The sequence below is a fragment of the Neopelma chrysocephalum genome, unplaced genomic scaffold, assembly GCF_003984885.1.
Source record: "Neopelma chrysocephalum unplaced genomic scaffold, ASM398488v2 Primary Assembly neopelma1_22b, whole genome shotgun sequence".
Lineage (NCBI taxonomy): Eukaryota > Metazoa > Chordata > Aves > Passeriformes > Pipridae > Neopelma > Neopelma chrysocephalum.
Genome location: NW_020897690.1, coordinates 23,632,062 through 23,658,225, shown reverse-complemented (window position 1 = coordinate 23,658,225; position 26,164 = coordinate 23,632,062). Strand labels below are relative to the sequence as shown.

At 36.5% G+C, this 26,164-nt stretch overlaps 1 protein-coding gene across 5 annotated transcripts in view; it reads left to right on the top strand.

Annotated features, from left to right (window-relative positions):
- The window catches only part of CDH12 (cadherin 12), a 399,245-nt gene that overhangs the window by 259,310 nt on the left and 113,771 nt on the right, over positions 1-26,164 (top strand). For all 5 annotated transcript variants that reach the window (XM_027681912.1, XM_027681921.1, XM_027681930.1 and 2 more), the window contains one exon: positions 10,981-11,275. In XM_027681912.1, coding sequence (XP_027537713.1) covers positions 10,981-11,275 — 295 coding nt within the window. The remainder of the gene's footprint in view (positions 1-10,980; positions 11,276-26,164) is intronic.

Here is a 26,164-nt window from a genome sequence, read left to right as displayed (position 1 = left end):
TTGTGTTCTCCACTGATTTTTAGGAAGATTTTTCTTTATTCATTAAAAACATGAGTAAATCTTGCAAGTTATAGCTGTAAGTAGCATATAACTTCATGTAAACTCAACACGTTTTTAAAAATTGCATTGGGAAAATCCAGCAGAGACAATTACATTCAGATTTATAATTAAACTGCTCCATTTAAGCAGAAATGATTTAGCCTTGAGCTGTGGAAGATATTTTTCTTTTGCTTGTTAGTACCTAGCTGTGACATTTCTATTAAAAAGAAGGCATACCATTCTTACAGAGTGCAGCTTAATGATATGTGAAATATGAATGTATCCATAACTTAGAATATATACAGGAATTTGATTCAGTTCCACATAGCACTGTATAAATGCTGCTTGTTTTAAATAATCCAAACTTGAAGAACAAACTCTATCTGATGCTTTTACCTATGTCTTAGGAAATTACTTTTCTCCCATACAAAGGTTGATTAGTTAAAAGACCCCACTGAAAGAGAATTTTTTCTTATTTGTGCAAAACCTCAAAAAAAAAATAAAATTTGTGTTTCAAACCAGAAGAAAATGCAAACTATGCAGCGTGTCACTTATCTGTATTGCTTTATCAAAATGAAAGAAATACGTATGACATAACCCTTTCCTATACTGCATCTGGAACCTGAGGAAAATCAACACTTGCTATGTGATAATACAGCCTTTAAAAATATTTTTATGAGGAAATCTTGCAACTGGAACATGATTCATGTGACTGTGCTTTTTTGGAATTGATGCATCAGGCACAGAAGAAGTCTTTCAGTTTCTTTGCTGTACTTTCTATTCCTATATCTCTTGCGCATCAAGCATTATTCATTCATGACTGCTGGATTATTTTGGGGTTTTTTTTGTGTGTGTGTGTGTCACAGATGCATGTTTGCCTGGGTTTTTTGGGCCAACTTAATACAAAGTGGTTAAAAATTCAGAATATATTATGTTTCACTCAAAAAATTCTCTGCCTGTAAAGGCCGTAAAATTATCCCTCTAATATATGTGTTAAAATTGATATTTTGCACCTCTATGATACAACTAAGTTTTTTTTGCCTATGTAGAAGAGAGAAGTGGTCAAATAGTTTGTGATTGTATGCCTTGTCACAGTGATAGACAGGTTGAGGCAAAATCTTTCTACTCTGTCATTCCCTAGTTCTAGTGTGTCATTATGAAACAAAAAGAGACACCTTAACTGACAGAGCTTTAGAGAAAGTGTGATTTACATAACAAGTTTTCTGTATTTAACATAACATTAAATTCAAATACATAAGAAGGGAGGTTTTATATTCACTTACTATGTAGTCAATGAAAAAAAATATTTGAAATAATGAAAAAGAAATGTATTAAGGGAAAGATCAAAATGAAGAAAGCTTCATCAACACTAACAGAATGTAATAGGCCTTTACTCTAAACCCATCCAAGATCAAATTGGAGTTGAAGAGCATACTGTTATAAATAAAAAATTAAACAGCAAAAGATAAATTTGCTACCTAAAATTCCAATCAATGTCAAATTAAGCACGAACTTTTATAATCAGTTTATAATCTTTGGTCTTTCCAAATGCAATGGATTTAAACTAATACTCTTTCAGCATATGTTTCCAGGGATGTATTTATTCAAAAAGGTGGAGACCCTATAGTTCTTGTCTTTCTTTTCATGTTCTAACTACAAGAATCTCTCATTTTTAGCTTATGACAAAGACCGTGTTGAAAGTACTTTAAAGGTGTGCATTTATCAGTGATTTTTTTTTTTAATTTTTATTATTATGTTTGACACGGAAAAAATTCAGCATAGGTAAACTACTGGGCAGCGCAACTGGAGTCTGTATAATGATCTTGTGTTCTTTCTTGTCTCTGCATGTTGTAGAATTGTGACTTCCTAAAGTAGAGTAAACCTAGTTTAGGGAGTCTTAAGTAGGGTGCACTTCTAGGACCTATACTGAGCCTTTGACTTTACAGAGAAGCTATCTGTGGAGATTTTGTACAGCTGAGTTGGGGAGCCAGAGTCAGGCTTGGGATTCACTTTGTGTGTGTTCACGTGTACCATTTCTGTGACTACAGAGGTCAGCTAACACCTAACCACAGTTTTCTATGTTAGAACTGATTAACAGTAGGAGATAACTGATTTCATGAATACTATGCCCTTAGATGTTTATTATTACATAGCTGGATATATATTTCTTCTCCTAGTTGCAGCTGTGGTGTGGAAATGTATGCTGTCCCTCATAACAGGTTGCTGCCTGGTCAGAAGAGCAACTCCAGCAAGAAGTTTGAGTTTTCCATAATTCATTTCAAAAGAGCCAGGCTTAAAAAAGCCAGCCATTTTATTCCTTTAACTAGATGTAACAGTATGATATAAAGAATTTCAGGGGAATTTAATTAGCTCCAGATGTTTAGGGTGGAGAAGTGAATGCCACCAAGGGAAGGAATGGGAAGCTGCTCAGAGCCATGATCGCTTCCAGCAGCATGACAGTCATCAACAGGCAGCTGTCTTTTTGTCTGTCACTTCATAAGCAAAATGGCATATCCTACACTTTCTTCTCTATGACATATTCATAGCTAATCCTACAGCCTACACAAGGATATTCCTTTTGGCATGAGTAGGACAATTACTGTAAGAGAAAAAACTCATGCAACTGACCAGCTGTAGTTATAGCTTCCATGGGAAATTAAATCTCAAGAAAAAACCCAAGTACATAATATCATGGCCCATTATTAGGTGAGATGGTGAATCAAGCATGTGTCCTCTGATACTAATGGTATTTTTTGTGTAATGCCCAAGTAGTTAACCATGATTTTATACCTTATAGCTTAAGACATCTATAGAGTATAATTCTAGAGAAAATTGATCACATTCACACATCCTTGAAAGAAAACAGATTTTGTCATTTTACTTCTCAAGCATAAACACTTCATTCTAGACTGAAAATATCTAACCTTGCCAACAGCCTAATTTCAGTGACACTTTGCAATATAAAGTTCCTGCTTGTTCTCAGCTTTTGGAACAGTGGTTATCTGATGATCTTCAGAGAGACTATCTTCATAAATATAATCAGACTGTCATTAGAATGTATAAACTCTTTTCTAATAGGTCTATTACAAATTTTGCTTTAGATGTAACATATGTCATGTAAAAACTTCCTAAGCCTCTGGTGTCTATTTTTATATTTATTCATACAGCATAATTCATATTTTCACGCATTGATATTTTATATATGTTGTAGAAGGAATACAGCAGAGAATATAGTGCAAAATAATGTATTATTATCAGTATGTGGTATCTAGAGAGATGTAGATCTGTTCGATTCTTAGGGTGTTTCCTCTTTCAAAACAGAAATACTGAAAGCATATATACTTCCCAAAAAGATCACCACCCCTTCATATTTACAATTTTAATTGATTACAGCAATTCCATCAAGCCTTTTTCAGGTCTTGCACGATTAGATAACAATTGTGTAGAATTTGATTGTAATGTTGTCTTCATTTAGTTTTCAGGAAAAAAAAAAAGTATTGCCTTGAAGAGGAATACAACTATCTCCTGTCTAAAGCTGTGATTATTCTTTTCCCCCAGACCCCTGTTTGTGGCAAATGCCCTTCCCTTATTTCTCCGTTTTGGCATTAACATTATGCTACCACTTAGCCTCTGGGACTCCAGCCAGGCATTGGTACAGAGGGAGTGCCAGTGCTTTCACAGGTGTAAATCAAATCGACTCCACTGGTGCCAGCTGAAATGCATCCATTTGTAACAGGTGACATACTCCTTCAAAACAGAGGATTGTTTACCACAGATTTCGGGTGCACAGTAGTGAAAAGAAAAGCCACACCTACAAATAGGGATACATGGCACAACCACTTTTCTCATCTGTTGCACAAAGTCTTTGGAGTGTGAAGGTTTCAGATTCAATCCCTTGCTCTGTTCCTGTTAAATATTTTGAAAAATCCTGAACTTATAAAAATTTGATGAGATGGTGAAATCATTTTCCACTGAGCTGACATCAGCAGCTGCACACTCCATTGTAGTTTATATTACTTCAGTAGGATGGATAAGATTACACTGGACAAAGAAGAAACTGGAAGTTGATAAATTTCCTCAGATTTTGTCTTTTATTGCTGTCTAATGGGCAATAGTGGAATTTGTTGTTGGAACCTGTGATTATGTTACTTTACTATAGTAACACCTGCGCAGATTCATGGTCCTATCAGCTGTTATCATTCTGTAAAAAATTTCTCCCAAATGATGTTCAACATAAATGTGGACTTAAACCTATCAATATGTGTACACAGAGCACATTGTAGCTTGGAGTTACATGAGACCAGCAAGAATAGTTTCATTAAAAAATTACTTCCAATATTCATTCTTACATTAAAGTTTGAGAGGACCAGAACACAGACGCATCATCTCCAACTGAAATGATGATGCAAAAATAATAATCTGAAATATATACAACTTGTAATTTACATATATAATTACTTGCATAATTAAATTATCTTACAATATTATTGAAAAATTTTGTTCATTCAATATTTTATTAGTGCATAACTTTTCTCTTTTATCAATATTTTTCTGTCTGTGGCATTTCATAAAAGATTTCTTTTTGACTGTGATTTTACAAGTGTTATTAATAAATTCCACATAATGCAACAAAAATATTATTGCAGAGCAGAATTAGAAAAAGAACAATCCCTGATCCCTCAAGTGAGTGATGTCCATAGGGATGAGGATTCATCTGAACTGACCAGGTCAGGTACTGCTTTTATTCCTTGCTAATGACTTTCTTGCCATCAACTTACTAACTGACAACCACACTTATTATTGGAAAAGTCTGGTCTGACTTAGTATTCTTAGACTAAATCCCCATGACGTAAGGAGATAACGTTTTATTTAATTGGATAATTAGTGTTTTAATTTAAAAAAAGTTCAACTTTATTTGCCAAATAGGAATCATTAGAAAAAGAGGATAAATTATTTTTATTTAATTTGTCTTGAATAAGATTGTATTCTAATCTAATTTGGACAGAAAGAGACTTTTAAATGCAGAACCATGTTGTCTTTTACTATTTTTGTAAAAATTAGTCAGAAGAATGCCAATTCTTGGAAGAAAATATTTTACTAAACAAAAAAAGAACATAGAAATACATTCCCAAGAAAATTAGTCATGATAATAAGATATGCCATGCTTAGTAATTAAAATACTTTTTTTTAATTTTTGGTACATATATGTATATATATACACACATATATCCTTTAATTGACATCTTTAATTGTTGTTTGAAATTCTCATAGCACTAAAAAAGTCTGCTCGCAGATGGAAGTCTCTTATAAAAGCCCTGTACAAAGCTGGTACAAAGACACCTCTTTCTATCGCAAATAATTTTCAGCTTTAAAAGGAAACAAAACCTTCTTTTCCAAATGACCTTCAAAAAAAAGTAATTCTTTTCTCCTTTTGTTCACCTTTCTTTTACCTCATCATTTTGCTGTGGGACTCAGCTATCGTAAAGGTCTTTTCCAACCTAAATGATTCTATGATTTTTTGATTTTAATTGCTCCTTGTTTCCATATACGTATTTTGCAGATTATCGTTCATCCAACCCATTTTGTAGTAATATCCTAACTCCTCTCAACGCAAGCTTTAGGGCTTTACTCTGACTAATGCATGGTAACTGACTATTCAGAAGATGCCCTAGGTTATCCAAATTTTTAGGATCAGGAAACATTTGCACTGACTCTGTTGTGAGAAGATTTCCCCTTGTCCCTAAATGTCCTCTGAAGGTGGATATGTCTATGATGGAGAGGGGAAGAGAGAAAACCTACTTTATTTAAATTTGATTAGCACTGTTGTTTTTCTTTCTCAATTTTCTTGAATTAAAGTCTCTGGCATCCCCCCTCCCCTTTTATCTTGGGAAAAATTTCAGGTTTTATGTATTTTTAGAGGGAAGGAATAAATATGCTTGTGTAAAAGTAGTACATTAGATTCTAATTATCAATTTTTAAAAGAAACTTTGAAATCTGTGTAGACCATAGAGTTCTTGTCAATAGAAAATATGTGTAGAATAATTATATTTTAGAAGTGCAATCTTCCAAATAGAAAGTCTGCTCAAGTGCTTAATATTAAAGGTTTCTCTGGACTCATTTACACTCTTCTCTCCTGTACTGGGTATCCCTGTTCCAACACAGACTTTTGCAGTTGAGGTCTGCCAAAATAGGTGTGTTTGTGTCTATGTTTACTATACCTGCCTTTTTTCCTTTCCTCAATTCAGGACATAATTCTGTGTTTGCAGTCTTAGGTAATACCGGAGTTGAATGGTTGTTTAGATTTCTCAAATAATTTTCATTGTGCATCTTACCCAAGAAAGGACAGAGGGAGAAGCTGGTGGCTACAGAATAAACGGACATATGGAGAAGTAGATACAGGAAGAGTAAATAGTGGAATAAGGTCCTAAAATGTATTACATAAAGAAAATTGTGTAACGATAACAGATGAGGGATGTATAATTAATACTGTTGTGCAGGAAAGGAAGGGTTAATATCCCAGAACATTTACTATTTTTTTCAGTCCGGATATGCATTGCAATATAGCATTTAAATTGATTTACTAGCAACAAATAAATGGGACAGTGAATTTTTTTCAGCTTGTGAAATTGGCAGTGGAATAAGATCTAGAATCTGAGTATATCACAGGATGAATATATCAATTTAGGAATGTCAAACACTCCTTGACATTTAAAACTTTTTTACTTCATTCTCTACCTTTTTTTTTTTTCATTGTACGTGGGTGGGAAATGCAGAAAGGGAAGCTGTCAATTCATACAACAATTATTCAATGTCTGGATTGGTGTGAAATTAAGATCACAGCAATCCTAGTGGATGTCACAGCCCTTGTTCTTGCATTCTCTGTGGGGGTATAGTGATTGCTTCATTTTAAGGCTAGACTATCTTGCAATTTGTTAAGTTTCTTTTGATTCTGATTGCTCTACCTGTGTATGTGAATTTACACATTTGACTTTCCAAATCATTGTAAGTGTATTAATGCAAGTCATTGAAATGTGTAAGAAAAGAGAAGGTGAACAGTTGAGAATCAGAGGCATAGGACACTGAGGAGCACATCAGCACCTCAGGATACTGACGAACAAGCACATCTGATCCATACTCCTGACACATTGAATTTACCTAGGAATATAAAGCAATTCTTGAAGTACATTACTTAATGAATTTCTTGGTCTTTCATGTGGTTTCATATGTAACATCAAATCATTTGTGCAGGTGTATGAATTCTTTAAGTGACACAGAACTTATAAAACTGAGTTAGTGAAGCAGTAAGACCTTAATTTATTGCTAAAATACAGTCATACTTCTTGTTAAGAACTGGACATAATTGTCAGAAAAACTAATTAATAGTTCCTCCTAGATGTGCTAGCAGCAACTTGTTACCAACTTTTCATTCCCTCTGAAGCAAACTAGCTTTCATCTTGTTATAGGGTGAAGCAGATTGCTAGATCCCATGGACTTGTAGACTGACTCAATTTGACATCTGGTATTGGATATAATTTTAAAACACTGTCATAATTTTTGCATAGATTTATGCAATGTATTTCACGATAATATCCATCCTATTATTCATACTTTATTTTTTTAATCACTCATCTCTTTGCCATATGTGTTATTGTTTGCACATTTATCAAGAATTATGGAATGATACATCTTTTTCTGCCATCACAGAAAAATATTCATGATTTTCTGCACTAACAAAGTTTGCTGCAAGAAGTTACTAATTTTACACTTAAAGCAGATTTGCCCAAAGATGTGACACTAAACTCTGTGTTACTTAGGTAGTGAGAATAACAGTATAGTTTTCAGCAAAAGTAGAAACAATTCCCTCACATTTCCAAATCTTTGCTGCATTTTTAATATCCAGGATTTATAGGGAAAACATAGAATTAAGAAAATCTGTCTGAATACAATCATTTATACAACCTTGTCGCAGTAAATTCATGTAATTCTGAAATGTAAACAGACTGTGGGGAGGGGAGTAGGTTAGAGTTGAGCACTTGTTCTCTTGCCCTGTAGTTTTACTTACATAGTGCAAGACCAAGAATCAGAAAATAAGTAGAAACAAGAAGGATAAATGGAATACAAAACTAAAGCTGCTGCTGGACACAGTGTCAAAAAGTCTAGTCTCTCACAAATCTTCTGTGTGTTTTTCAGCACAAAAAAATAAAAGCCTTTTCTTCCAGTGGTTGTGGCACATAAATCAGAGACAATAGCAAGCACTTTTCTAGCCTAAACTGCTTTCTAGAATATTTCAGGCATTGAAAGTTAGGATTGTTTTCTAGTATTGTGTAAGTACAGCTAATGGTAGCTCCTTGCTCTCCATCCTTGCATCTGAATCTCAGTTTTCCATGCCTTTTATTGTTGGATAATTTAGTTCATTTTAAATTAAATCAATCAGCTATTCCCCTGCAGTAATTAGACCCATTGTAATGTTGAATTGCCCCACAAATCACACAGCTCAGTGTGGGTTACAAGTAGCATGCATTTGCCCATTGTCCAGCAATAATACCTAGGAAGCCTGTATAAAAATTTTCAGATTAGCATGGTTTGATGAATAAATAGAACGTGACAGATCCCAGCTAATGCAGAGCAATACAGCTCTGCTCAAATAAGTGGAATGGTTCCTAGGTTATACTAGCTGAGTGATGCTTGTGAAGCCCAGTAAACACATCTGTAACTGTAGAATTGCTAATCTTGCCAGTTATAAAGCTTTTTATCTCCAATACATTTGGAAAAAAACCCCAAAAAACAGTGTGTTTAGGTTTGTCTCTGTATTTCATTCTTCCTTTGTCTTGGGAGCCCTTGCTTTACCTGTTTTTTGTTGCACTTTTTACCTTTTCTTCAGCTAGGGAAGGCAACTATAATTGTTTCTAGTATAATCCAAGAGCTCAGATAAAACATCCAGTGCAGCCTGATTTGTTACTAGTTGAACAAAAAACCTACAGCTGGCAATCAGAAAAACACTCAACCATCTCAGCTTTAGTGCCAAATCTGATGACAGGAGATGGGAGTAGAGACAATAATCTTGTCATCCTTCCCTGTTTACAAATTCCTGCTTTGAAACGACTTTCTTTTACTTTGTGTTATTCTTACTTCCAGGAGTATGAATCAAGGTAGTCTTCACAATGAAGCTCAAATAAATTTTATTTAATAAAGAGGCATAAGTAAAACAATTATGTGGTTCGCTCTGTAAAGTTCTAAAGTTCACTCTAAAAAGTTTTTTCTTTGAGCTTTTTCATAATCATTTTTGTATCTTTATTTCATTCTATATAGGTCTGTAAGTCTGTATATGATAATGGAGAAAATACCAAGTCTTTACTGAGCAAGGTATAATGAAACAGTAGGAAGTTTTGAGCCACTTAAATTAAAATGATGAGGAAGAAACAGACATTAATTATCTCAGACTGCATTATCTTTTCATTTTGCAAGCAAGGAAATACTTAACACCTCAGAAGCAAAATGCTTTACTTTGGACTGGAGAGATAATTTAAAATCGCATGTGGGGGGCAGCTAGATGAAAGATCAGAATCTAGTATATTCTCTGAGCAAGAATGATGAGATGAAAAAGTAGACAAAGAAGAAACTATGTTCATGTTTTCTCTGTGCCACAAACCATGACCTCTTCCATGGTCCCAAGGACCTATTTTCAATTTCGAGTCAATAGCTATAAACGTTAATAATTGCCTTTACCTCTTTCTCTGTAGCTTAGCTTCTTGCCCCATTACGAAAACCATTTAGCTTCTCAGCAATTCGTTTTCTACATAATCTCCTTTCATGTCCCATGTTTCCTCTATTGTGTTTCACCTTGGGCAGTACATCGTGTAAATAAAGTCTATATCCATAATCACTTTACAATTCTGTTAAGGGAATTCACTCTTGAAAACTCCATTCCAACCGGTGTTCATTATAGTAGATCTTTTTAGTCCTCATTAGATGGGACAAACGGGCGAATATTTTAAAAACTATTTTAGCATCAGTCATGTAACCTTGAGTATCTATTCAAAGCTTTTAGATGTATTTAAAGGATGAGTATGAAGCAGATAAAGGTATCTGAGAAAGAAGTTCATCATACTGTGTTTGGATTCTAAAAATTCCTGCATTTAAAGTAAAGTTTAAGGCCACATTATTGTAGTATAGACACTGATGAAAGAGACAAAAATGTCCAAGAAGTTGTATTCAAACTGAGGGTTTTTTTTCAAATTAGAAATAGAGATTTGTCATACTAATAGCCAGGAAAATGTGCGTGTTGGTATTTAAGGTAGAAATAGATTAATTAAGACAGAAAAGAATGAGTTCTGTATTCTTCCAATGAACAACAAACTCCTAGCTTCACACAGTCTGTAATGTGACTATCAGAAAAGACAGAAGCAAGTGATGAAATATGTGTGTAAAAGATAGTGTTTTTAGTTCTGTTTAGGATTTACTGTAATTATGAGGCGTATATTTTCTTGTTTTAAACCAAATTTTACTGTGAGTTTTGGATTCCATCAAGCTCTGGCTCTTGAAATAAAAATTAGGTATTTCCCTTCTACTTCTCTGAAAACCAAATGCCTGTGAAAGCTTTTGACACTCTCTTACGTCATCTCACATTTGCTTGATGTGGTTATGTGTGGTTTTCCATCCTTAGTCTTACATTTCAGTTTGTAACAAATCTGAAGCCTTGCTTCATTGCAGTTTTAGTTGCTGAACCACTGCCTGTAATGTTCTAGATGGGGGTAAAAATCTTAGATAATATGCTACGCACATTTTTAGCATGCACTTAGAGGCAGTTAAAAACTTATGAAATTGATTCCTCTAACACCTTTTATTACATAAGAGAAAAAAATAAAATAACAGTTGCCTTCCAGCCTAGGAAAAGTCATTAATGTTCTTTTCCTCCCTTTCATTTTTCCTTTTGTTCTCAAGCTTCATTCTGACTTGGACAAGGGAGTCGGCACTGTTAAATATACCCTTTCAGGAGATGGTGCTGGCACGGTTTTTACTATTGATGAGACCACAGGAGACATTCATGCCATAAGGAGCCTAGATCGAGAAGAAAAACCTTTCTACACACTCCGGGCTCAGGCTGTGGATGTTGACACCAAGAAACCACTAGAGCCTGAATCAGAGTTCATCATCAAAGTGCAGGACATTAATGATAATGAGCCAAGGTTTCTGGATGGGCCTTATGTTGCCAGTGTCCCAGAAATGTCTCCAGTGGGTGAGTAAGAAGCTTTAAACACCTGATAACTAATTGCATATTACTTAATTGTCTCAATGCACGTTTCACGCTGAGGAAAGAAACATAAGGATGAAATAAAAATATGCTTTCTAAAACTTATTATTAGGGATGTTTCTAATACTCTGTGCTTAGAAATATGCAGTTTACAGTTTTCTTTTAGCTTTATTTGCTGATTTACAAACTTACTCTCCTCCAAAATGAGTGCCAATGACTTTAAGCCTTTGAGGACAAGAGGACAATAGAAAGAGATAGTCAAGGAAGTTATGCTGAAGTCCAGGGGTTCTCTGTACCCCCAAAACTTTTATGTCACATACTGAGGTGTGTTCCCCCCTTTTCTTTGTTTAAATTAACTGTTTGCTGTACAGAATTAGATTAATTTTTGTACAGCATCTTGTCATTTAACTGTCTTGTCTTTGTGGCTGTTAAACTCCTACAGCACTTGCATGATCTCCTAATTATTCATTAGGGGACAATTTTTTAAGTCCTGCTATACTGTGCATCCTGAAAGTAATGATTGTCCTCACCTTGTTCACAATGCAAGAATGGGAGTCTGCAAGACTGGCTCAAGATGACAAAAACCTAATGCCCAAGAAAATCTTTAGTACATCATATTCTTAAGTTTAAAAAAAAAAAAAAAGATTGCCTGGGAACATGGTAAATTTTCAAAAATCTTGTGTACAGAAGAGAGAATAATTTTCTCTCTAAAGAAAGTAGTAAGGATACTGAAGCACTGGAATAGGTTTTTGCTTGAAGAATTTTCACAATGTGATAGATATTTGCCAGGAATGATGTAAAGAGCATCAATCCTACTTTGGAGCAGGAGAATAGAATTAATGGGCCCTTCGGGTCTCTGCCTGATGGCTGATTCTGCAGTGGTCCTGAGAAGCATGTTTGCAACATAAGCACACTGCTTGTGTCCTGCTGCCAGATGGCATTTTGGGTTTCCCTGCAGACACCAGAAATTAATTTGTTCTCCACTGAGAGTCCTTTAACTTCCCAGTGTTAGTTCCAGCTTATTTCCATTTTCTCTCCTAAACTGTCTTTCCCCAGCACTTCACAAGCCAATACTAGTCATTTAATACTCCCTATAGTTGCTAACAGTTTTGGAAGTTTTCTGAGTCTGAAATGGCAGAGGGATACTGTTCCCCCTTCCGCTATGAAGCTCAAATGTTGATGTTTTTTAAGTCAATCTGAGAGGCAACTGGCTGTCTACACAAGTTGCTATACGGAATTAAAGAGGTAGTATTTTAAAATTTGTGGTAAGGTATGGTATAATGTGATAAAGTGAGATGTGAGTAGACATGTAGGGATGATCATGTTAATCTTATACAACTGTAGAGACTACAGTTCACTACAGTTTGTCTATAGGTTCCCTATATTGTTTACCCTATAGAGATGCATAATAATATTACATACAGTTGTATTATTTATAGATGAAAAATATTTGTTATATTTTGATGTATGTCAGAATAAAATTTTTTCACCAGTGAGTGTATGGTTGGTTGTTAATTTTTTTTTAAAACTTTATCAGAGAGATCTGAGCAAAATAAAAATGAGTGATGCTGTTTATACAGTGGAATGCAGTGCATGCATTCATTCTTTCAGTCTGATGTTCTCCCTCTATCTTCCTTTCTTATTTTCTTAAATACATGTCTGCAGTAGAAGATTAAATACTAATAGGGCTTTTATTTCATGGGAAACACTCTTTAAGGTTTGCCAAACATTATGACTTTTACATGGATAGGGAGTTGCATGACTACTTGAGATACAATTCAGCGTGCTGTGTCATGCATACAATGTTTTAAAACAAATGCTTTCCAATTTACTCTCCTTTGGAAAAACAGCAGTAGATACCATGGCAAAAGTGGATCTTCTTGATCTTTACTTTATTCAGTAACATTCACTATATCTAGAAGATTTATTCATAACAGATGTTATTTTCCTCTATAAAAACAATTAAAAGATGGATGAAAATTGATCAGAAAAGGCAAGGCAAGGAAAGAGTGCCCTAAGTGGAAGCCTAAACTTCAGATAGTGGTTACTAAAGCAGATAAAATTTTTTGCTGCTAGATTGTCTTGCAGCAAAAATACCCAGAAGTGCCTTCTGTTGCCTGTGATGTGTCAGAAGATTGTGCCTTCTCCAATGTAGATCTTTCCACTCTCCTGTTCTCTCTTATCAACGCTTTTGCTTTCTAATGCAACCACAGATTCCTCAGAGAATCTAAAACTACCAATCTCTATCATCAGTACTATTTAGTTGCACCTACAGAGATGCTTAAACCTACCACTGCCTGAGGCTGACATTGAAAATCTCTTTGATTTTTCAGCTGGTACAGCATATGGTCGTCTTGGCTTAAGCAAAAACCCTGATAAAACCTTTCTCTCATAATTTTTTTTCCATTTTAATTTTCTAGTTGCCACTTTTCAATTATCAAATGTCCTAAACTTTACTTACTATAGTTTCACATCATCATGGCTAGGCTTCGCGAACGAAGATTTGGGAAGGGCTCTACCCACGTCTGTTACAAGCGTGCTGGTGGTTAAAAAGGCCAATACAAGATAGACGTGTCCGGTTGCAAAAGGTACAGCAGAAAGACAACTTAGGTGGTATATTCTGCAAGATACGATTCTTTCTGCATTGTCTTTTCTCCTCAAGGGTCATCCTGTGTGCTTTCTCAAAAGCATCAGCGGTGTTATAGATTGTGTGTCTCCAGACCTCCCGATTGGAGACCAGAGTAGACCAGTTATGGTGATCAATATGGCCAAGGCTGAGATGTTGTTTCAGGGAGTCCTTGTATCTTCTCTTCGAGGCTCCTCTCTTGCGGCAGCCAGTGGCAAGTTCACCATAAAGCAGGATCTTAGGGAGGCAGTACACAATATTATTGATTATGAACTGCACTCATAAGTGCTGTTTTCATTGTGGGAAATGCGCTGCAACATGACTCTTTTCACCCTTACTAGTCAGTTGTATGAGCCTGACAAGCTTTTGTGACTAGTGACTTGCTGTCTTTTATTGTTATATGACATTTGCATGCAAAGTTTTTCTCAGTTTGAGACTTTATCCCAAGGTTATTGATAATAAGGAGCAAAATATGGATTCCAGAGTTTATGTTGAAAGGGGAATAGAGGTGCTGAGAAGTAGCTAATAAAATCATACATCCAATGTAAACACACACCATATATTCAATTTGGACAATGAAATAAAGGGAATTGTATAAATTATCCTTGAGATACAGCAGTCTGCAGCCATAAGAGAAGATTGTGTGGGACTGGAAAGTCTTGGAAAGAAAAGTGTCTTTCAGAGCCCTTACACACCTTAGAAATTTTCATGGCTACATGGTTCTCGGTTCTATGATTCTCTGGACTTCATTATAATTGCTGTTGCTGAGTCTGGGATGGCTGAAATAATAACAAAAAATAGTCACAGAGTCATAGTAAAATTGTGCATCAACTTTATCCTGGGCCTTGGTGATTTTTTACTGGAAAAGGTGCAAAAGGATGAAAATTTGTAGCATCCTCAAGATCTGGTTTTCTGCACATACATATTATTTAGACACATCTGTCATATCCAAATTTTTCATGGTAGATTTTCTTAGAACTTGTGTTACTTTCCACACATGTTATAGGTGGAAATTTAAGTTTTCCCTTCAAATTTACATTGAGGACAGATTGAAGTTTCTTCCACAGTTTCTGCACTCCAGGGCTTGTTTGTTTTTCCTTTTAATCAATAGCACTCCTTAAAAAAGATAGTGGTAATGCATATCTTTTAGTTTTTTTCTGAAGAGATAATTTTAGGACTGCTATTTTTACTTAGCGGTACATTCCTTACTGGGAGCCAAATTGCTTAATATGTTCTCAAAAAAAAAATGTTAGGAGGGTGGTTACTCACTACAAGCCAGGATGCAAACCTATTTCATGCCAAAGCTTGAATGGCCAGCTAACCTTGCTCCTTCCATACATGCACTGTAATCTGCTCTTATATTATGGAGAGAAAAGTCAATCACAGACACACAAAAAAAAGATCTTCTCTTGAAAAGCCCTTTGGTTATGTACTGCCATAACATGCAGGCTGCTGTACCCACCTCTGACTTCTGTTTTTTCTGATCCTTTCAAAGTGGTCACAGTTTTCATGTTGTGGAAAGGTATCTGCACCTCCAAAGTTGACAGTGTATTGCTCATGTAATAAATGGGGTGAAGAATACTTTATGGTGAAGAATTTCTTTTGGAAAGGACAATGATGTGAAATTCCCTGCAGAAAAACTCAGCAGATGGAGTCAGATTACAACACAGAACTAATATTTTAAGAACAGAGATTGCTATGCTGTCATCTTATGCCTAGTAAGAGACTTATACAAGCTTAAGAGCTGGACTCCTAATGTTGAGGGGGGGGTGTTTCTGATGTTGAATTGGTTTTATCAATATCCTTATTTTAAAATGTTTTCTTGATTTAATATAAGTTCCAAAATGTAGAACAAATCAGAAATGGAGATTTATCTGTGACAACTGAAACTGGGACACTAATATTCCCATTTGTAACTTAGTATTAGCAAAATATGTTGTCCTTAAGTATAGTTTAATCAACTGTGTTGTTCCTTCTGGCAGCTGCACCAGCTTCTGTTGCAATATAGTTGACGTAAGCATGCAAATAAACCAAGGTTATCCCCTTATTAAAGCTATCAGTCCAGATGACTGAGAATGGGGGCATAGCAGCATTAAGCACACATTCAAGGAAAGATATTATTACACATTTTTATATTTTTATACATAAAAATATGCGCAGAAATATATTTGCATTTCTTACACATTTCTTTCACTGAATATGCTGATTTGAACAGCAAATTTATAACTTCTACTGTCACTGTCTCCTAATTGTTTTCTAAGGTCTTTCCATTATTTCTCTATGCTTAATACATAGACCAGCTATGGGTGTATGAACTACAGATCACCACAGCAGACTAAAATGGTCAATGAAAAGAGAAAGCTGATATCAAGTTATTTTTACTGTGTTCCTTCATGGCGTAAGGCAGGTATCTGAAGAATGTTATGGATTTACTTTCTATGGTACTGTCAGTGTGAAAGTAGTATAAATTTTCCGTCAGTTTTCCTTCTGAATTGAATACTTAACTGGATTTTATTTAAACATTGGCTTATATTTGAACATTGACAAAAGTGCATATATATACATCCACAAATGGAACATATGTTTAATATATCCATGTAGTTTCATGTGCAAGAATTACAATACAGAGAAAACTAACCTGAGGAACTGGTGGGTAGTAACCTGCACTCTGGTCTGGCTTAACTTGGTACCATGTGCCTGAGTTTAGCCTGAAGCTTACAGTGACCAGAGACTGGGGAAGGAAGGACTATAAGGCATTGGAGCAATTACTGAGTGATCCTTCCTTTGATATAGATTCCTAGCTTCTGGTGATATATTTTCAAGGACTTCCAAAAGCATATCCAGGCTGTTGAGGAAAATAATACTTTGGGAATCTATTGAGGCCAGAGATATTTTTGAATGGTATCACACACACTCATGGACAGAAAACTGACAGTATAATCTGTCAGCAGCCCCTCCAGCTCCACCCTGGTCTCCATGCTCGTTTCTGCTGTTATCAAGTCCTTAGATACTATGATAGGAGTTGGATGTCATTTTCAAGATAAAAAAATCTTGAATATGTTTTTTAATCCTCTATTTCTTGTTTAATTATTCCCATTGATCATTTTCCTTCTTTGTCTGCTGTTGATCATTGAAATGAAAACTTTGGAGGATTTTCCACAGTGATTTCAAGACCAAGACTTAACAGGGTACTGAGCTACAACCCACCTCTGTGAAAGTTCTGATAAGTTTTTTTTTTCCCCATGCCTCATTGTGTTTCTTAATGTGAAGTTCCATATTCTCAGATACATGCTACGTTAAGATTCCCCTGTAACACTTTGCAGCCAAGCTTTCATTTTGTCCAGCTGTCACCTGTTCATATATTCTCTTTTACTGGCAACCTATGAATTCAGATCCAAGTGAGATGCCAGTGGCAACCCCTCTCTCATATAAAGATTGCCAATTTATTCCTACTGTTTGAGTTCTCTTTTTATTTGAATATTATTTTAGGAAAGGCTCCTGTATCTTAATCTTTCTTTTTTTCTCTTTTTAGAGTCTTTGCTTAGGAACCTTGCTGAAAGCTTTTTTGGAACTTAGATACTGTTAATCTATACAAGTAATCTAGAGCTATGTACTCATAGGTGCACCTAATAGTTTAAATAGGTTTTGTGAAGAGCAGCTTTGTGAAGAACTGCAAAACTATACTGAACCCCACCTTACAGGATCACATCCACGTGTCCTCTAATTTAGTACGTTATTACAGTGTACAAATTTTTCCATCGCCTGGGTCAGACCTGGTGACCTGGGTCACTCAGGCCACTTTTTAGAAAAATTCACGTCCCATCACTGTCTTTCTGTACTCCATCCAGGGGCTATGAAAGATGAGTTTACCCATCAGAACTGGTGTTTCACTAGTTTCTTAGTAAAAACTGCTTTTTTAATTACAGCTCTTGTCTTTCTGATTTTTTTTTTAATTGTGAAAAGAAACATCTACTTCACTGATCATCACACTAAGTTTTTTAGCCACTGTATAGAAAGGTGAATTTGAAGGAAGAAGAAGAAGGAAGGGCAGGTTGTGGCTCCTTACCCTTTTCTCAGAGAGTGTTTTTCCCTTTCTATGGGACACTGCACAATATGTAAAACAAAACAAAAATTAAGAAAAACCCAGCATTGAGATGTTGAGAGAATATCACAGGTAGAAAATAAAAGCTTTTGAAAGAAAAGTGTTTCTTGACACTATGATAGATCACTAGGCATCCTAAGCAGCTTCACTGTGGGGAAAAAAAAAAAGACAAACCAGAAAAAATTTTTTAGATCAAAAGGGAGGGAGAATCACGACTTGCTTGGTTAAAGGATTGTGGTTATTGTCATACTGTGATTTTCTTTTCATACACACTGGGTGTTGAATGACGTCAGCAGAACAAAGAAATTTGGCAAATACTGTTAGGTGGGAGAATCTATGTAAAATGAAAGCTGTGGCTAACAGGAATATACAGACATGCACACAGCAAAATGTCAGAGAAATTTGGGCTGTTAAAAAATGGCAACACTGGATAACTGGCTTCTGATAGCTATTTTTACAGTATCAATACGTCAGTATTAGCGTTGAACTCATGTAGAGCGTTTGAGTCTTACTTCACATATATTCAAACCTCCAAGTGGATAATTTCTGCCATGACTTCAGCAAGGCTTTTGACACTGTCTCTCACAACATCCTCATAAGCAAACTTAGGAGATGTGGATTAGATGAGCGGACAGTGGGGTAGATTGAAAACAGGCTGAATGGCAGATCCCAGAGGGCTGTAATCAGCGGCATGAGGTCTAATTGGCCTGTCACTAGTGATGTCCCCCAGGATTCAACACTGTGCCCAGTATTGTTTAGCCTCTTCATCAATACTTGGATAAAGGGTCAAATGCCTCCTCAGCATGTTTGCTGATGACACAAAACTGGGAGGAGTGGCTGATACCCCAGAGTGCTGTGCTGCCCTTCAGAAGGACTTCGGCAGGTCAGAGACACGGGAAGAGTGGAACCTTCTGAAATTCAGCAAAGGCAAATACAGTCCCACACTTGGGAAAGAATAACCTCAGGCACCAGGACAGGTTGGGGGCTGACCTGCTTGAAAGTAGCTCTGTGCAGGTGGACAACAAGCTGTTCATGTGCCAGTAGTGTGACCTTGTGGCCAAGAAGGCCAATAGTATCTTGGGATGCATTAGGAAGAGCATCACCTGCAGGTCGAGGCAGGTGATCCTGCCTCCCTTCTCAGCTCTTGTGAGGCCTCATCTGGAGTTCTGTGTCTAGTTCTGGGCTCGTCAGTATAAGAGAGACATGGAGCTCCTCGAGCTGGTCTAGCAGAGGGCTACAGAGATAATTAAGGGGATGGAGCATCTCTCTTACATGGAAAGGCTGAATGAGCCGGACCTGTTCAGCTTTGAGAAGAGTCAACTGAGTAAGGACCTTATTTATGTACATAAGTGTCTGAAGGGAGGGTGTTGAGAGGATGGAGCCAGACTCTTCTTGGTGATGCCACGCCAGAGGATAAGGCAACAGACAGAAACCAATCCACTGGAAGTTCCACCTGAATATGAGGAATAACTTCTTTACTGTGGAGGTGACTGTGCACTGGAACAGATTGCCCAGAGAGGTTGTAGAGTCTCCCTCACTGGAGATATTCAGGAACCATTTGGTTGCAATCCTGTGCAATGTGATCTGGGATGACCCTGCTTGAGCAGGGAGGGTGGACCAGATGACTCACTTTGGTCCCTTCCAATCTTACCCATTCTATGATTCTGTGTGTGATTGTGTGGACAAAGTTAAAAACTCATGTCACAGCAGTTAAAAACATTATGTTTCTATCCACATACTGACTTTACTCTGAATGAGTAGCATAAATCAAATAATATATTTCATCAAATGTATCTTTTGATGCAGACTACTCTGTTTGGTTACCAAGAAATACTTTCATTATTAAAATTAAACTATTGGATTTGCTCTAAATGTCTATGTTGATAATTTCAATGGTGTTGAGTATTAGTTGTTTTAGTAACGGTAGATATTTGGGATGGGGGAGATCCTTCAGGCCTCGTTTTAGTCCATAACCTTGAAGGAGTATGCTCTCCCACCCTGCCCCCCACCACGTGGTCCTGGGACCCCAAGACGGAGCACTCACCAGACCACCAGGGGAGAGAGGACGAAAGAGGAGGTTTAATTGTGGGAGGGGGCTTATATAGCCCTTGGGGACCAATCACAGGTGAGGGGTCACAATCAAGGTAAGGGGTTTACAGCCAATAAGGGAGGGGTTGACAAAGGACCAATGGGAACACCTTGGGACATCTTCCAGGACACTCTGGCCCGAGAGATAAGGGATTTACAGTGGAGGTATAGGGGAAAACGCAGTGGCTCTGTAAAGAGCCCTCTTAACATGAGTTTAAACAACATTAAAAACTTCTGTTTCATCAGTCCATCTTTGGCAGGACTCTTTCCAAACATCCATTGCTACATTTTAGTATATAAGGAGAAGTCTTACTGTTTGCATAATCATCTTTAGGTTCAAGAAATATCACATTAGAGTTGTCGAGATAACGTGTTAATTTTTTTGTTAATTATACTGTTGCCGAGGGAAAGGTGTTTAAGTGTGATATTGAAAGATGTAGAAATTGTTTTATATGGGCACATAATACCTGTAGACATAAAACACTCATATTGATAGTTGTTTCAAGAGTCACAGATCAACCGTAAATGATAAAAAATAACAAGTTGCTTTTTTCTTCAGACAAAATGACTCTGAACATTATTAACTTTTGAGTAAGAGCTGTTCTTTTGGCCACAAAGTGGTTTTAAACATATTTTGAAAGTATTATGTTCTCAGCCACTAAGCAACTGTAAACATTAAATATGTTTTATAAAAGCTGCTTTTCAGGCTACTGCCTGCATGTCTATGAACATAATTTTTCTTTAAAGTTGCTTTCCAGCCACTGAGATATTTTTTTTCATATAAGCTCAGTTCTATTTATAATTTTTCAGAGAAGAAGCAAGTGCAAAGTTTCAATGGCACAAGGCAACTCTTCAGTCACGACAAGTAATTATGTTCTACCTGTCTTTTCATAAAAACACTGCAGGTAACAAGCCAAAATTTAAATGGCTTTTAATGGATATTTTGCATGGAAAGTGAATGCATGTCTAGTGTTCTTCTCCCCCATTTTTGTGTATAACTCCGCAGTAAACCAAAATAATAAAAACATGGACATGACTGATATTCTGTACTAAGATAACTAATTTAAGAAATCAGTCAGTGATGGATTGTGTGAATCAATCAAGTCATCATCAGCCCTAGAGGAGGGCAAAACAGAAGGCAAAATAGTCTCAAGATTGCTAAGCAAATGGGAGTCGCTAAACCAAATATGATTAAGGGCTTTAATTCTGTGTGCAGAAATAACTCCATGTGGCAAATTAGATGTAATCCTAGGAAGGCCTGGAGTGATAAAAAAAGTGTTCATGAGAATCTGGCTTAACAAGAGCTAAGAGAAAAAAATCACTGATCATAATTATGCTGTTAAGGACAAATTATTCTCTGTTTAGGGAATCCCATAAGGCTTAAAGTCTACTGCAAAGACATTGCAGATAAAAATAATACCTTAGGAAAAGAAAATCCACATAAAAAAGAGGTCTAAAAATATCTACAGAATGACGAACAGCATATACTAGAGTATCTTTAAATGGAATGTCAGCCAATTAGTCAGTGTATCTGTCTGTCAACCTTGGATTTAATGAGTCCTAGGTACTTAATGTTTCCCCTTATTTGTAGTAAGGAACACCATGGGCAACCCAGTCCAATATCTGTTCTGTACACTGTAGGTTTTCCCTAATTAAGGAACCAGAACCATTATAGATCTTGTGGGAACATGAGTTTGACATCCCTCCAGCCTTTGCTCAACAAGGATCCTGATAGAGCTGATTGAAACCTTTCCACATGAGACATTTTTGCTAAGTTTCTATAGAACTGAAAGGTGCAAACACGTAATTCTCTCAAAACTTATGAAAAACGAGATGGGTGCTTAGTGAGTCATCCAACAGGTTAGCTGATGACTGGAAAATTAAATAGGTGGTTCCTGAAAGCATTATTTTCATCACCCTGACAGGCCGAGCACTAGTTGGCTTTTTTAGGTTAGGCAGTCTTCTCTGAAGCTGGGAACCTGGTGGGTTTGCCTGTGCCCTGATTTCTCTTCCATGAAGTTGATGACAAGGCAGGTTGTCAGGTTCCCAGACAAGCTAGTCAGTCTGCAAGCTAAACAGGTCATAACTAAGTAGGAAGAAGACCAATGGAAATGAAATAAGCTGTTCTCTTTGCTAAAAACTTGGCAGTGCCAGTACTGTTTTCTGGAGAGTGCAATACTTTTTTCTGGAACTATGCAGGATGAAGTGAAAGTCCAAAACTATCTGAAATATCACAGTAAAGTAAAATTCCACTGTCTAGATATCCTTACTTACCAGTTATGTCTGAGCACCTTTTGTGCAGAAGCCAGCAGTCAATGTGAAATCACTGAGGAGGATTAGAGAGGCAAAGATTGGAAATAGAGGAGGAGTCTTCAGGCAGGTGTGAAATCAAAGAATGACAGCAGAGGAAGAGGAAAAGCTTTACAGACTGTTCCGTTTTCATTGCAAGAGCTACTGGAGAAAAATTGACACTTTTGATACTGCCTTGGACTGGATTCAAATTGACACTGCTAAAGATACTGCTGTAATTTTTGTTAACAAATCTCAGGACCGACCTTCTATTTTCATAAGAAGCTCGAAGAATATTAATGAATAAACACTTAAGGTACGAGTATTCCTATGGAACAGTCTTGAGGGGACAAGGAAACAGCAAGTAGTAGGTTCTTGAGGGAATAAGAACACATCAAGTAATAGGTAAGGGGACCTCTAACCAAGGATTTCCTGACACACCATTCTGTACCAGGATTGACAGAAAATGTTGCTGCTCGTACTCTCAGAGGTGTAATTTCAGCTAAACATTCACATCTTTTTACACATCGTTAAAAATGGATGATTTTCATTGGAAGGTTTGTTGACTGCTAGTCTTCCCACTGAGGCTGGCATGATGTTTTGGGAATAGAGATTCTAATTGGTAAAGAATAATATCGGTCCCAACAGACAATCCAATAATAACCTGGCCAGGAAACCTATGGCTGGAGCATATCTCCTCAATCATATCTTTCATCTTCCATTTGTGTTTATTGCTTTTAGTACACAAGCATCAATTTTATCATTTGTTCTGATCTAAAGGAGTATCTTAACATATCTGAAACATAAGATAATTACACATCTAGGATTCTCACTTTGTAGGAACATCACCTTAGAAGCCTATCTAGCCTCTTTTTTCTGTAAATGTCCACAAGTAGAGGCTAGGAGAAAGTTAAAAACACATTTAGGGAGATTATAATGTCACAGTCTATTTGGGACTAAGTTTTATCCAAGCACAATTTACTTATTGCTTTCTTAACTCTTAAAAAGGATAATTGTTTGGGTTCACATGCATGTCAGATATTTCTCTAATCCCATTTTGTTAGATATAGTGACTGTACATTCCCTAAACTGTTCATGTCATTCTACAAAACATTTCCTTTTTCTATTTTTAACATTTTTACCTTTCAGTCTGGAAGATAAAAGATGTGTAGGAATAGATAATTTAGCTTTGGTATAGTCCTACCTACTGTATACATCTTTATCATGCCACATGTTTTTGTCTCCTTTCTAAATTAAACAGATTAAATCTTTAAAGTTCTAAGTGGAAAACTTTTCATGTCTCCATCACTTTCACTGCTTCTCTCTGAGCCCATTACTTTTGTTGTCCTTTTAGCAATAGGGCAACAGTAATTAGTATTTTCAACAGCCTTGAGAGAATTCAGATGAAAAAGGTACCTGAAGGGTAGGTTTAAGCACTCAAGCCTACAATTTATGGTCTTACAAGAGATGATACAGACAGAGATGCTCAAATTATCAGCCCTGCTTGCTACTTCTCTGGTTCAGTAGCTACAAATTTATCTACTTTTTTTGCTGCTTTCACTACATATCACCTCATGCCTGAGTGCAAACCAAACCCTTTCAAACAGTGATCAACAGATGCTTGATAGTCCTGGGATTCTTTCATGATTCTTCAGTGATTTTGAATGAATCCTTTGTTCACATGTTTTAAGTCCTAAACCAATAATAATCACTGAGCATAATCCACTGAGACAAGTGCCTTGCTGTTCAAAGAGTGGATGGTCCTGTGTGCCTTCAAAAGATCATCCAGTTGCTAGTTCAGCAGGAGGGAAAAAAAATCATACCCTGGTTGAATAGAAAAAATAACTTTACTATGATATATTAAAGCACTGGTTTTGATAGTTTTATTTGCAATACCTATGGGGGAATAAGGAGGGGAACTATTAACATTTGTGGAGGGAGAGGTAGTGACTGAACATAAGTAAACAACTGCTTCACACAACCCTGATTCAGACACTGGTGTACCAGGAACTGTTGCAACATAAAATCTTGGATGATCAGTTCCTATATCAGCTTTTCTTTGTAACAAATAAGCAAAAGCAAGTTATAGCCTTTCCTTCTGAAGAAAATCTTACATAAATGACCTGAAAGGCACCAAGGTGTCAGACTGCCTGCCTGAATCAAAAGATCTCAGTAAGGCATCAGCTCCCTAAATTCCAAAATCCATATGAAGCTAGTAATTGAACTGGCAAGTAGTAAAGAAGGAATCCTCTCTTTGGGCCACTGCACAGCAATAAGAGATCTCTGAACGGCTGATTTAAAGGAAAGATAAGGGATAAAAACGGCACTGGCACATCCTACTGATTTACTATAGAGCCAAAGTTGTGGCAGTTCAGTAATACCTATACTGCAATCTGGATGCTTTATATTTTAGCCACCTTTATTGATTTACTTCGGTTAGCACAAGGGGACAGTAACAGTGATGACAGAACAGGTTTTATGGCAGCATACTACAAGAGACTTTGGGACACTAACTCATCAGCTGCCTTGCAGGAATGCCCTAATGGTTCATTTCCAGTGTTGCTGTTGTCCAGACTGCTTATATTAAAGAATACATGAACTGCACTTCTCACACTGCAAATGTGTTTTATGATTTGAGTGTTGACTTACTTGTGGACACAGTGTGCATCATGTCAGTACTGCTCTTATCAGCTGTCGAGATTTTAGGCTCAGGCCAAATTTGTAAAGGTTGTGGGTAGGTTTTCTTTTTTTTTCTTTATATGACTAAATGCAGGGCACGTAAATGGTTTTGAAAACCGTAGTCAGTCTTTAGACTCCCAAATATCTTTTAACAGCTTGAGCTGTACTACTAAGTTCCTCAAGCAATGCTGAGAATCCCTTATCTATAGGCACCTAAATTTTGCTGGCCTACATTATAAATGTGAGACAAAATGTTCTCAAAATTTGTCTAGGTACCTGAAGCAATATCTATGGAGCTCAACCAGATCAGACACAAATCAAATTCAGCACTACTACAGTAAGGGAGGGTATGCCATGCAGGGTTAGACATCCACATGCATTTATTTGTCTAAATCCAAATGAAGTATCTTAGCACCTACCTGAAACTTTAAAAAAAGTAAAATTCTATTAATTTTTTTCCATGGGTACCTAAAATGTCAGCTAAGTCTGTCCTCAATCTGCTTGCGCACAGGACCATCTGAACTTTACACTGCTGAGCAGCTGAAGCCAATTAATGCCTAAGCACTGTCAGAAACCATAAAGTAGATATACCTAATTCTTTTTCGGAAGCCAGTTCGTGACATTTTCAGAGTTCAGAGTTACATCCCATGCAAAATATGGCTGGAGGAGAGGTTATATTATGTTTTTTTCATTTTGCAGTGAGGTAGGTAGAAAACTCACACAAGATGTTGCAAATGCAGCTTTAATACTTTCCTTTTTTTAGAATATCCCCTCCTCGTGTTTTAACTACCAGAATCTTTGTAGTTTTTCTCTCTTCTCCTTTTTTTTGGCCTGATGAATATTTAATGATCCTACATAAAACAGATCAGCTTCTTTCTTTTTTTCAAGAGAGTGATGGTCTTGAGAGAGCATTCACTTAGGAGGTAGGAAATAAGCATTCAACCACTATATAACAGAAGAGTGACTCAAAATAATCTGTAGCTCATGTATCCACTGGGCATTCAGGGCGGTAACACCATTTGCTCCTGCATTTTGTCAGAATAAGATAGCTTTAGACTGTTAACACAGAAAAGGGTTCAAAATTTTTTTC